At 50.5% G+C, this 13,189-nt stretch overlaps 1 protein-coding gene across 2 annotated transcripts in view; it reads right to left on the reverse strand.

Annotated features, from left to right (window-relative positions):
- The window catches only part of FLNC (filamin C), a 39,447-nt gene that overhangs the window by 8,555 nt on the left and 17,703 nt on the right, over window positions 1-13,189 (reverse strand). Inside the window, exons 17-37 of one of the 2 annotated variants that reach the window (XM_043965677.1) lie at window positions 12,721-12,811; window positions 12,424-12,593; window positions 12,085-12,202; window positions 11,635-11,897; window positions 8,908-9,505; window positions 8,081-8,254; window positions 7,698-7,860; window positions 7,032-7,192; window positions 5,842-6,009; window positions 5,599-5,722; window positions 5,236-5,392; window positions 4,914-5,103; window positions 4,610-4,633; window positions 4,050-4,297; window positions 3,246-3,344; window positions 2,678-2,777; window positions 2,116-2,256; window positions 1,416-1,544; window positions 1,149-1,322; window positions 503-664; window positions 85-288 (exon numbers count right to left, since the gene is read on the reverse strand). In XM_043965677.1, coding sequence (XP_043821612.1) covers window positions 85-288; window positions 503-664; window positions 1,149-1,322; window positions 1,416-1,544; window positions 2,116-2,256; window positions 2,678-2,777; window positions 3,246-3,344; window positions 4,050-4,297; window positions 4,610-4,633; window positions 4,914-5,103; window positions 5,236-5,392; window positions 5,599-5,722; window positions 5,842-6,009; window positions 7,032-7,192; window positions 7,698-7,860; window positions 8,081-8,254; window positions 8,908-9,505; window positions 11,635-11,897; window positions 12,085-12,202; window positions 12,424-12,593; window positions 12,721-12,811 — 3,658 coding nt within the window. The remainder of the gene's footprint in view (window positions 1-84; window positions 289-502; window positions 665-1,148; window positions 1,323-1,415; window positions 1,545-2,115; window positions 2,257-2,677; window positions 2,778-3,245; window positions 3,345-4,049; window positions 4,298-4,609; window positions 4,634-4,913; window positions 5,104-5,235; window positions 5,393-5,598; window positions 5,723-5,841; window positions 6,010-7,031; window positions 7,193-7,697; window positions 7,861-8,080; window positions 8,255-8,907; window positions 9,506-11,634; window positions 11,898-12,084; window positions 12,203-12,423; window positions 12,594-12,720; window positions 12,812-13,189) is intronic. The other variant, XM_043965676.1, reaches the window with a different exon arrangement.

Consider the following 13,189-nt stretch of genomic DNA (forward strand, 5'->3'; position numbering starts at 1 on the left):
ACATGGTAGGTCACTTGGGAGAGTGTGATGTGCTAGGGCTAAGAGGCCCTAGAGAAGAGGGACTGGTACCAAGGAGATACATACCTGCATTTCTTGTATCCACAATGAATTCTGCCACCTGGAAGGTGTGGCCTTCTGACAGACCTTTGCCCCAGACTCGAACCTTGCTAGCATCACCAATTTCTGAAGGCCCCACAAGAATCTTGAAGGGGCTGTTGGTGACGTGCTTCCCACTCTTTCGAACGCTTACTACATGCTCTCCCACCTCTTTGGGTGTGAATGAGATACCTGTAGTGGGCACAAAGGCATGGGCATAAGGGACCATACCCCCTTGGCATTGTTAGGAAGACTCTCCCATCCACTCCAGGTCCCAGACAGGGAAGGCTAGGGAGCTGTGGTATGTATTCCCATGCCCAAGAAAAATTGGGTGAAGGTTCCCTAGGCTACCTCCCAGGGGCCATCACTGAAGACTCAGGTCGCGCCAACCACCTTCCTCACTCACCAATGTGCCGGTTAGGCAGCCTCTTGAGCAGGCAGGGCTCCTCATTGCCTGAGGGAGCCCGGATACTGGCAGTCAGAAGACTCAAGTCACTCTCTGTGATCTTCAGTGACACATCCGTGGATGTGCCCACATTCAGCTGTGAAGTCCGCAGTGAGTCATCACCTGGATACAGGGGGTAAGAACTAAGATCCTGGCCCCATCTCCCTTCCTCCCAGACCCTCAAAATCCTTATCCTCAGCTCCTTCAAAATAATTTCTCAGAATCTCCTCACTTCAAGAAGCGTTCCCTGATTAACTCTCATTTGATCTTCATCACTTTTTCACACTACATCTTATTAACAATTCATCTCAATTTATATCAAACATATATTAAGCACCTACTGTATGCAAGATATAGCAGAACCTGGGTTCGTTACGTGACACAAAAGTAGCAAAATCCTTTCACCGAGTCAAGTTCACTCATAGTCCCTAGACTGTGAACACAAGAACACAGCCAAGTGTTCTGCCTCTGAGGAGGGGATTAATGGGTGTATTGTGGCAAAGCCCACATTCCATGACCTCTATCTCCAGATACTTGGGATGTGCCCCCTGGATATTCAATAAGCATTACTGTCACTGGGGGGAGGGGACAGAAGAACAAATGGTACCTGTGATTTTGGCCGTAAAGGGACTCCCTGGGATGTGCTTGTCATCAAAACGGACTATGATGCTATAGTCTCCGGGAGCAGTAGGGAGGTAGGATACCGTACAGGTGCCATCCTTATTGTCCTTACAGGTGATTTCTGCCTTAGATGGGCCCTCCACAGCAAGAGACAGGCCCCCTAGGTGAGTGTTGGAGGAGCTGATGTTAGAGATGATCACAGGCCCCTCATACCCCCTCCCACCCCCAGGTTTCATCTCATCCATCTACTTACCTTCCCCAGCATCCTTGGTGACAATGGTGAAGGTGGCTGGCTTGTTGACCATGCCGTGGCTCAAGCCTGGCCCATAGGCACTCACATGGCGGCTATTGATAGCGTCCACATAGAACTGCAGGGGGCTCCCTAGAGGACAGAGAAGAGACCATAAGATTAAGGCATGAAAGTTCTAGAGTTGCTCTAACTCCTTCCATCAGTCCTTCCAACTTCTCACATTTCTGAATCTATCAATCTAACAATCTGTCTACCATCTATCATCCATCTATCTATCTATCTATCTATCTATCTATCTATCTATCTATCTATCTATCTATCTATCTATCTGTGGCAATCAGGGCTAAGTGACTTGCCCAAGGTCACCCAGCTAGTAAGTATCAGAGGTCAGATTTGAACTCAGGGTCTCCTGACTCCAGGGCTGGTGCTTTATCCACTGTGCCACCTAGCTGCCCCAACACCTATATATTTAAAGTTGCTATGGCCTCCTCTGCTTCTAAGTAACCTAAACTCCACCTCATCTCCCAACTCCAGGACTTCCCCCAGGTCCCTTTCCAGAAAGCTCCTTGTCCCCAATCCTACTGTTCCTCAAACCCTGTTAAATCAATGGTATTTGATGGTCCCTCAACTGCCCTAAATGGTTCCTGGCTTCTGCCTACTATCACCACGCCCAGATCTCAGCACCTCTCTCCAACCAACTTACCAGGAATGTGGTTGCCATCATATTTGATCCCCATCTCGTGTAGTCCCTTCTCGCTGGGCGCGTACCTCACCGTGATGGTGCCATCCTTATTATCTGTGATGTTGGGCCTTGCAGTCTTCCCTGAGGGCATCCGTACCTCACCTGGTATGCCAGGGTATAGTCAGTATCACAGAGGTGGGGACATCTGCCCCTCTCACCCCACAAATTTGCTGGGTCTCCACCACCCCCATCCCATCATTTTCCAAGAGGGCAAAATCTCTTCCCATTTCAGTGCTTCAGGAGAGTCTAGCTCAGTCTCTCTCCACTCTGCTCCTATCTAGTAGGGTTGGCCGCTTCCCTGAGCAGGGAAGAGAACTTGGCCATTCTGTTCTACCAGCCCAGGGGCACCTGCTTAAGATCATGAAGCAATTATAGAATATGTAGAAGAAATCAGCCTATACTGGTAATCAGAGGGCCTGGGCTGGCATTCTGGCTGTAAAGTGAGGGGACTGGACCAAGATAATCTCTAAACAATGTTCCAATTCAGGAATTCTCTGCTACTATGACCCTAGAAAGATGGTACCTGTGATCTCCCCCTTCTGGACTGTAAATGGGATAACCAAGTTGAAGGGTCTCAACATGGACTCCATGGGCTCTGCTGGGACCACTGGCTCATCTGTGGCCTTGGGGAAGGAGGAAGGGTGGGGGGAGAGAAGAAAGGTATGATTAGTAACAGCAGGTCAGGGAAAGTGGAAGTCCCACTCCACACCCCAAATGAAAGTCAGAAGGAAAAAAGGGAGGAAGAAAAGTGAAGTTAATGGCAGGAGGTGGCTCAGCAAGAGAAGAGAATGCAGGAGCTGCAAGAGAAGAGGTGGAGGTAAAAAAGGATGAGACACTGTGCTTGCCAGGCTCAGAGACAGGCTTCCCCCTTCCCTGACACGAGGCTTCTGGCCCATACCCTCCTGACAATGCACTTTCCCAGAGCTGGGCACATCATCCATATATCCTCTGCAGACCCTGGTTTTTTGGAGGGGACCCTCTCTCGGGGGGGGGGGGGAGGTGCATTTTAACCTAACATGACCTTGAAGGTTGAGAATAAGAGAGAAGAGGGAGGAAAGGGAAGATGGAGACCCCTTTGCTAAAGCAGGTACCCAGTGGGTGGGGTAACTGCTGGGCCGGTGTGTAGGGAAGGGCTGGCGCAGCTGTAGGGTGTCACACGGCTCCTCCACATGGGGAATGGGGTCACACGCCTGAGGAAGCAAGACACGGAATAACAGAGTTACAGTGGCTCAACACAGGCTGACAGCACATAGAGGGTACTTAATCAATGGCCTGACACAGGCCAGCATGAATCATTTGGGCAGAATGATGGACAAACCAGGTCAACATAATTTCAAAAGCTGCCATGAGAACTGACCAACATGAGTGAGGGGACCTCTGGGGCACGGAGGAGCTCAAATACCCTCACCTAAAGGACCAGCCATTCGGACCATGAGTCACCACTGTCCTGCAGCCACCGCTGGGGAGGAGCAGCCAGGGAAAGTAGGGGGAGCACAGACATAGGTCCATTAGGCAAAAGCTGCTAACTTCCTAGGAATGGCGTGATTCTCAGAGGATGGAGGGGAATGACTGCTACTCTGTCCTTATGGCTACATGAAAGTAGTCGGGAAGGGGTCCTCAGGAACAGGAATGATGCTGAAATCCCCAGTGTTCTGTGTGAATGTGACAAAGGACCCCTCCTCCCCCAGTCTGTAGCATAGAAGGTACTTTAGAACAGTCTCACCACCCAACAATTGATATCCTATATTAAATTATCAGGTATTAACCACAATATATATCATATAATTGCATTATATTTTTATATATAACACCCCTGCCTGCCTCGAACGGGGCCAGATTCACAGGCCCAATCTCTGATCTCCCTCCCCACAGCCCATCTGCCCTTGGGCACTCACCAACACATGGAAGGGACTGTTGGGGATGTGCTCTCCTCCAAAGCGGATGGTGATGACGTACTTGCCCGGCTCAGGGGCAGTATAGTAGATGTCAAAGGTGCCATCGTGGTTTTCTACGACATCTACATCCAGCTCTGCCCCGTCTGGGGTCGACACCGTGCACGTCACCTTGCCCTTTCCTGCCGCCTTGGCATCCACTGTGATGACCGTCTCCTCCCCAATCTGGATGCGGGGACCGAGGCAGGCACCTGTGGGGATAAGATGTGCTCAGGGCCCGTGTTGCCATCCAGTTGGCTTGCCCACAAGGGAAGCACAGGAGAGGGCCTCTGATGAGGGTAAAGGAGGCAACTGTGATCAGGGACTGTTCAGGAGAGACCATGGGGTGTCCTTAGGTCAAGGTTCAGTCATAGGGTCATATGGTTTTCATGTTGGGAAGGACCTTTGAGATCACCCAATCCAACCCCCTTCATGTTGCACAAATGAAGAAAGTGATACCCAGGAAAGAGCACAGAGACTTGGGGCCCAAACCCTCACACAGGAAGAACAGATACAATACTCACCTAGGCCATGACCGCCGATGGACACTGGAAAGAGAAGAGAGTGTGAGACTGGAGCAGACAGAGCATGGACAGCATTGGGGGGAGGGGGCAGAAGGGGACAACAGTGACAGGAGGGAAGGGAAGCTCCTGCCTCTATCTCCCCCTCAATTCCATGTCTCCCACTGTGGCAAAGAGAAGAAGCCCCCATTGGAATGGCAGGTGAAGGAGGAAGGAGTACATGTGTGTGTGTCTGTGTGTTGGGTGTATGAAGGATGGTGAGGGACAGCAGCAAAACCAGTGGGAAAGGACCAAACGGGGTGCTCACCAGTGACAAGGCACTTGCTGGCATCTCCAGTCGGCAAGGCATGGATTCGGAAGGGGGAGTAGGGGATCTCATCACCCCCATACTTGATGGTGATGGTGTACCGACCACTCATGTCTGGCAGGTAGGATACGGTGTATGTGCCGTCTCCGTTGTCCCGGATATTTGCCTTCTTGGGTTTGCCCTCAGGGTCCTAGGATGGAAGTGGAGGAGAGATATCAGTGCTGAGTCCAGAGCTTACATTGGGGTCCCTGCTCCAAACCTGTCCCCAACCCCACCTTAAAATGGCCATTGCCCCTTCCCCCAGAGAAGGAGAGGCCCTCACCAGAATCTGGACAGTGAGCAGTCCCTCTCCAGCATCTCTGGCATCGATGGTGAACTCCACAGGAAGGCTAGCTGGGATGCCTGAGGCATTGAGTCCGGGACCACTTGCTCGGACCTTGCTGGCATCATGAGCTGGCAGCACCTTGATCTTGAAGGGGCTTGGAGGTAAAAGGAATGAGGCATGGACAGTTAGTGAGGGAGAATAACTCCTCCTACTTCTCTTCCCAAGGTTGTGTCTCAAAGGCATAGCGTGCTTTCTGGGGATGCTGAGTTTGCAAGGACTGCCCTTCCTCTACAACCTGCCATGTCTGTGTTTCCCTTTGCAGTGGCCACCCACCCCCAGAAGGCTCTCGTCCTGGCTTACCTTCGAGGCACCTCCTGGTCAGCATACTTGACAGCCACAGTGTATGGCCCATCAGTGGCTGGGGTGTAGTTCACGGTGTGGGTACCATCCCCCTTATCTCTCACCTCTACTGGTTCAGCCACTCCTTGGGAGGGAGGAGAGTGCAAAAGAAATCAGGCAGGTGGTCTCATGGGTCTCTAAGAAGATCTCCAGATTATCTCTTTTCCCCCCAGCCCCATCTTACTTTCCAGTGGCTCCCCATACCTGTGGGTCCCACCACAGCCACTTGTAGTGGGGCTCGTCCAGCTTGACTACAATCTACTGTGAAGGTCTGGGGGACTCTGGCTCGGACACCAGCTCCCAGCCCAGGGCCTGAGCACTTCACTTTTCCAGGATCTACCACATCCTTCACTGGCACTCGGAAGGGGCTCCCTGTAAGGAGAAAAAGGGGTGAGCCTCCTAGGGATAGACTAAAACCCCTCTCCTTCCCCACCTCCCCATCACCACTGCTAATATGCTGCATGTACTAAATCCTTTGAGAGGACGGGGAAGAAAGAGGAATCACAGGCTTCACCCTCCAGAAGCCTACAGCCCCAGAGTAGAGACAGGACTGTAAGACAGGGCATCAGAACATTTCAGTACTAATCGCTAGCATTTATGTAGCATTTTAAGGAGTGCAAAGTGCTTGATACAGTTTATATAGCTAACTCGATCCTCAAAAAGTAGGTACTATCATTTTTATGAAGCAGAAAGACCTGCCCAGGGTTATTCTGCTAGGAAGTTTCTGAGGTAGAATTTGAATTCAGTTCTTCCTGATTCAAGTTCAGCACCCTTTCCACTACACCATCTATCTAGGCATCTCATGAAACACATCAGCACACAAACAAGTAGCAGCTAACTTAGATGTTGAGAATTACGTAGCAAAAACTTAATATTCTGGGTCAGAGAGGAAGTGGGGTGCATGGAGGTGTCTTATTTGAATTGGTAGAAGCCCATATTATAAAATAATTTAAGGAAATGTAAATGCCATTGCTTTCAAGGCCTAGAGCTATTGTAAACTAAGTGGTAGAGCGGATAGCATGCTAGACCTGGAGACAGAGAGATTTGAGTTTGATTCTGGCCTCATATTTATCTATCCATCCATCTATCCATTGATAGATCTATCTATCCATCCATATCTGTCTGTCTATCTATCATCTATTGATCCATCTCTCTCTCTCTCTCTCTCTCTCTCTCTCTCTCTCTCTCTCTCTCTCTCTCTCTCTCTCTCTCTCTCTCTCTCTCCCTCCCTCCCTCCCCGCCTCCACCACAGCCTCTAGCTCTATACTTCCTATATGAGCTATCCCTTTCTTCCCCTCCCCCTTTCCACCACTTGGATGTACAATGCACCTGCCTCTCCCTCCCCACCTTTCCCCCATGCCCTTTCAATCTCTCTCCTGCCTCAGTGAGCATACCTGGAATAGGACGTCCTCCAAAGGTGATGTTGACATCATAGTCTCCAGGGGTGAAGGGGATATACTCCACACTGCAGCTGCCATCTTTGTTGTCTTTGCAGGACATCTTTGCCTCTGAGGGGCCCTCAATAGCCAGGCCCAGGCCCCCAGTGCCAGCTCCCCTGCAGAACAACCTCCATTAGCTCAGCGATGACAGGAGATCGGAGGAGGAGGGAGAGCCATGGCAAGGTGGGGAAGGATGAGATACAACTCCTTCTCAGACATACCTGGCATATGCTGGTTTGAAATGTTTGGGTTTTCCCCTAGTATTTACTGTACCCAGACAATGGGTGGGGATGTGATGGGATAGGGATGAGAAATTGTTTGAGAAATTTTTCAGGGACAAGGTTCTAGGGATCTAGCACTCCCTCTCGTACCCCCTCTCTTATCCATAGGTTCACTGCTCTAGAATTGGAAGCAACATCAGAGGAACTCTAGTCCAACTCCACCCCACCCCCAATGAGGAAATAGGCCATGGGAAGCAAAGTGACTTGCCCAAGGTCACAAAGGTAGCCATCAGAAGTGGGATTTGAAACCAGATCCTCTGCCTCTTGAACCATTGCTAGACTTGGTAACCCAAGAGGGAAGGGAAGATGTGTCTAGGAGAGTGGGAACGGGGGTGTGTACCTGGTCTCTACTGTAAAGCGGTTAGCTTTGTTGACCAGCCCTCCTTCTAGGCCAGGCCCATAAGCCCGAACACGGGAAGGGTCACAGCCTTCAGTCACGCCAACTCGGAATGGGCTCTTGGGAACTGCCACGTCATCATATAACACCTCTACCAGGTGGACTCCTGAGGATGGCAATGTAGGCAGAGGCATCACAAAGGATGCCCAGGTTTAGGGAGAGGGGATGTAGAAATCCATGACATCCCTCTCCCCATAAAGTCCAGGGGCCATGTATCCACACACCCCAGGCCCTGCTGCTTTATTACTTCTGTGTTGTATGTCCCCCCAACTCCTCCCACTGTTTGGTGACTGGATCCCTGTAGTCAGTGTCCCTGGTTCCCTTACCTTCTTCATAGGCAGTGTACTGCACTCGGTAGGTGCCATCCCCATTGTCTGTCACATAGGTGTCGGTCTTAGCTCCTGAGGGATTGAGCACCCGGGCTGTCACGTGGTTCCCGCCTGTAGCAGTCAAGGACCGAGCATCCACCGTGAACTCTGTGGTCACCTCTCGGAGAACGCCTGGGAGCAGGACAGAGGGGTAGGATGAGAAGATTGGCTCTCTCAAAGACAAGTCTAGGCCCTTTCTTTTCCCACCGTCAGATCAGAGCCCCATCCAGACGTCTTTCCCCTTACTTCCATGGTTATCCCCAGAACTGCAGCCCCGCATCTCTCTTCCTGAGCCAAGCTCTGGCCATGTCACGTTTGCAGCCCTGTAGAAGCCTTTCCTTGCAGCCTCTATTCCTCCAGACTCCAGTGGCAAGCAGCCCCCAGCTCCTCTGGTCTCCTTCCACACTTTGATACTCACCACCCTTGGCTCCTACTGCAACTTCTTTCACCCCAGTACCTCAGCTATTGTTTTCCCCCTGACATCGCCACTGGATCGATCTAATACCCCCAGAACCTTTTTATGTTACTATCTTTTCCTCCATTCAGGCCAATCAATGATTCCCTTCCTTCTCACTCCTCCAATTCCCCTCATCTGTTCCCATAATTTCCTGGTCCTTTAGCTCCTCTAGACCATTCCTACCACATCTACTCAATCTCCTCCAGTTCCTTACTTTTCCCTTTTCGTTTTCCCCCATTTATTTTCTGCTTCTATCTTTCCAGTCTCTTTCCAGCCTGATACACTCAGCTCCTCCCACTTGCCACTAATTTCCCATCTTCCCACTCACCATGGGGCTCCACACCAGGCCCAGAGACCTTGACACCACTAGTATCAACCGCAGGCTGGACGTGAACCCGGGAAGGGAATTTGGGTACAGGGTGTCCGCCATACTTGATGGTAATGGTGTAGATGCCAGGGAAAGCAGGGCTGTAGGTGATGTGGTAGGTGCCGTCGGCGTTGTTGTGGATCAGAACCTCGGCTTTTACTCCCGCATCGGACAGGATCTCAATGGTCAGCTCAGCGTCTCCGGCTTCTGAGCAGTCCACGGTGAAGGTGGCCGCCTCACCAGCCTTCCCTCGCTCCAGCCCAGGCCCGCTAGCCCGAACCTTGCTGGGGTCAAAGACTGGTCGGATGTCTGCCTTGAAGGGTGAACCCGGAATGTGGGCCTCAGCAAAGAGGATGTTGATGGTGTACTCTCCTGGCTCCGTGGGCAGGTAGCTTACGGCACACGAGCCATCTCCATTATCCTGGCATTCAATCTTGGCCTCGCAGGGACCTTCAACCGTCAGCCCCAGGCCCCCTGTTCCTGCACCCTTGGTGTCAATGGAAAATGGGGCTGGCGTGCCCACGAGGCCACCCTTGAGTCCAGGACCATAGGCACACACCTGGGAAAAGGAAGAGATAGAAGATGCCAGAGGAACAACAAGAAGTCCAGTTTGCTCCCTGTAAGCCCCTTTCCCAAGGTCACCCTGTCTTTCAGGGGCCCTATCCAGAGGGGGCCAGGGTTCCTTGTCCTTGGAGAGGAAGCTAAGCCCCACTCACCCTGATGGGAATGCTCTTCCTTCCCTCCTACTGCCTAAGGCCTACCCAACCTTCAAGGCCCTGCCCGAGTGCTACTTCCTTCATGAAGTCCTTCCTAACCTCTTCAAACCTTCCCGATCTCCTGAAGCATTAAGTTATGCTAAGTCAAGGCAAAGCCAATGGACAATGTAGAGCTTACAACTGTACTGCCATGCATGCTGCTTCCTTCTTCATACCTTCTATTCCTAGAGCAGACAGAGCTGCTTTTTTTCCCCAACTCTAGAATGTTGTTTATTTTTTCACTACAACAATGCCACTCCAAAAAGAATCTACGTTTTCAACAGATATTTTACACAAAATCTTTTGTACTCACAAAATATCTACCTCCTTCATCCCTCCCTATTGTATTGCTCTTTGGCAGTTCTCTCAGTCTAGCAATTCTTTGAGTTTTCTGTACTATAATAGACACTCATCTTGGCCTTTACAATTAGGAGTCTATTTTTTTTTTGGTATGTTTTGGTTGGTTAACACATTTTAAGTAATTCATAATTAGGACTATTTAGTCTTTCTTGTTTGTTTTTTAAATTATAAAAGTATTTTATTATTTTCCAGTTACATGTAAAGATAGTTTTCAATATTTGTTTTCATAGGATTTTTATTTCCAAATTTTTCTCCCTCCTTCCCTTCCCTGCCCCCCCTCCCCAAGACAGAGCAGACAGGGCTTCTTAACATTTTTTTTTAGCAGACTGGGAAAACACCTAGACTCCTCAGAGTAATGTTTTCAAAGAATGCAAAGAAATGCACAAGTTTCAGTTAGAGGTTAGTGAAAATAAAGATGTGATTTTTCCCATCCAAAGTTCACAAACTTCCTGAAATCTAGGTGAAGACTCTCCATCTTTTTTTTGTTGTTGTTGTTTAGTGAGGCCATTGGGGTTAAGTGACTTGCCCAGGGTCACACAGCTAGTAAGTGTTAAGTGTCTGAGGCCAGATTTGAACTCAGGTACTCCTGACTCCAGGGCCCGTGCTCTAGCCACTGCACCACCTAGCTGCCCCAAGGCTCTCCATCTTAAAGATCAAAAAGTTGAGTGATCTGTGCAAGGTATATGCCTGTGTGTGTGTGTGTGTGTGTGTGTGTGTACATATATATATATATATATATATGTACACACACACACACACACATATATGCCAGTATATGCCCTCAGGTGGATCTTGAGCCCAGAGGTCCTAAGGCCAACTCTCTATCCACTATGTTGTGCAGTCTCTCACTATTCATAATATTCCTTGTTTCATGTGCAGAATCTTGTCTTTCCCATAAGATCATAAAATCCATGAAGGTGGAAGGTGTGTCTTTCCTTCCTCTGTATCTCCATAGCACCTACCTCCAAGTCTATTCCATAGCAAATGCCCCGTAAGCATTTAACTAGCCTTTAGGTTCTCTAAGGTTTGCAAAGCACGGTACCCATGTTATCTCATTTGATCCTCACGACAAAACTGGGAGGGAGGTGCTATTATTTTCCCCATTTTTAAAGATGAGGCAACTGAGGCTGAGAGAGATTAAATGATTTGCCCAAAGTCACATAGCTAGTAAGTGACTGAAACCGGAGTTTAAGAACATGAGTTCAAATCCTTCTTGACTTGGACTCAAATAGGCAGAGACTAAGTGGCTGTTGGCCAGGGACAATGCAAAGAGGATCCTTGGTTCAGGTACCCATCAGTCTTGGTGACTATCCTGGGAGATTTTTTTCTTCCCACCAAGGCCCCCTCGCTCTTCTGTGGGCTCTTCCTCAAGGGCTGAAGTGGGACTTTGGAGCCTACATCTGAAGCCAGCCTTCTCTCCGCGCCCCCTCCGCCTCCCTCCCTCCCTCCCCTCCCCTGATCACTTCTCTGGTACGTCAGCCTGTGTTGCCTCTGAGATTCATACCCTTCACTCTCTCTGCAGTCCTAGTTCTGCCAGCTTCTCTCAGTTCCAACCTGGTTGTGCCCAGCTTACCTTGGAGGGGTCAGGAGGCAGGACGCCCTCAACAGCAAAGGGGCTGCCAGGCACTGGGTGTCCGTCGTAGGTGATGTCCACCTTGTAGGGCCCCTCCTCAGGAGGCATGTATCGAACAGCCTGAGTGTCCGCTGCACTTCCTGGCTCCAGCTTGCAGGGGATGGGTCGGCGTGAGGGTGAAGTCATCCGCACGTCTAACTGTCCTTGGCCACCTGCACCTCGAGTGTTCACCGAGAAGGCCTGTTCCTGTCCTACTGCTACCTCTGTTCCGAGGAAGGGAGAGGAGGAGACAGGTGGCAAGAGGCAGTGATGAGCAGGAGGGAATCACAGACCTCAGCTCCTTCTTAGCCTTGTTCTTCATTCCTCTGCTTCTCACCTCCCCTTTCCTCCCTTCACCAACCCACACCCATGCAGGACACAGTATTGTTTGTCTCTCACACACACACTTACTGCTATTAAGGCCTTGAACTTTGACCTTGCTGAGGTCCAGAGGGGGTGCCACATTCACCACAAAGGGGCTTTTAGGGACAGGATCCCCACCATAAGTCACAGTAACTGCCATGTTACCCTGATGAATGAGATGGGCAGTTAGAACCAGCTGTGCTCCTAGAGAGCCATCCAACCCTCCCACCACCACCATCATTTAAAGATGAGGAAACAGACTAAACCAAAGTCATTATCAGCTTCAGGGCATTATCAGCCCTGAAAATGATGGGGAGGGACAGATGGTCTTGAGAAGAAGCTTTGGGGTCAGGGCCTGGACTGCAGGGTGGGGTGAGAGGAACTCGCCTGCTGGACAGCCGTGTATTTGACCGTGTAGGAATAGTCGTGGTTGTCGATGATCTCAAAATCTCGAACAGCCTCCCCCTGGGCTGCCCCCGCAAAACGAACATCCAGCTTGGCTTTGCCAGCGCCCTTGGTCAGCACCGTAAAATGGGTTGGCTTCCCGACTTCCACACCTGGGAATCCACGGGGTCAGAGGGGGAGAGGAGAAAATAAGGAGGGTGCAGGAGTCCAGGGGCCCTGCCTGCGGGGCCCAACTTTTCCTCCCAAGCTGGCAGGGGCGGGAGGCAGCTGGGCACTTACCGGTGCGGCTGAGCCCTGGACCCTCGGCTCTGACCTTGCTTGCGTCGTGGGATGGGTCCACTTTGATGTGGAAGGGGCTGGCTGGGATTTCCTAGGAGAAGGAAGGGTAAAGGAGCAGGTTGGAACTCTCCAGTCGTCTAACAGCCAGACACTCTCAGATACCCCATCCCCAGGACATGGGCTCCTAACCCAGAGTCAGTGGTGGCCAGAAGAGGGGACAGGCCACAGATGTCCTTACCAGGCAAATGAAAGGGGAATGGTGAAAGGGGGAAGAGATTATCTGACAAGAGGATGAAGACAAAATAGCTGAGGGGCACATATTAAGAGAACCCAGGAATCCTCAAACTCAGAGCTGATAACAAATGACACTACTGATATTCCCCTCTTTCCTCTGTTTCCATCTCCTGAGGCTATCTGCCTGAAAAACCCAGCATCTTTAAAGTGTATTACTTGCTTTTAAAAGGTTGGA

This window comes from Dromiciops gliroides, chromosome 5 (assembly GCF_019393635.1).
Source record: "Dromiciops gliroides isolate mDroGli1 chromosome 5, mDroGli1.pri, whole genome shotgun sequence".
Lineage (NCBI taxonomy): Eukaryota > Metazoa > Chordata > Mammalia > Microbiotheria > Microbiotheriidae > Dromiciops > Dromiciops gliroides.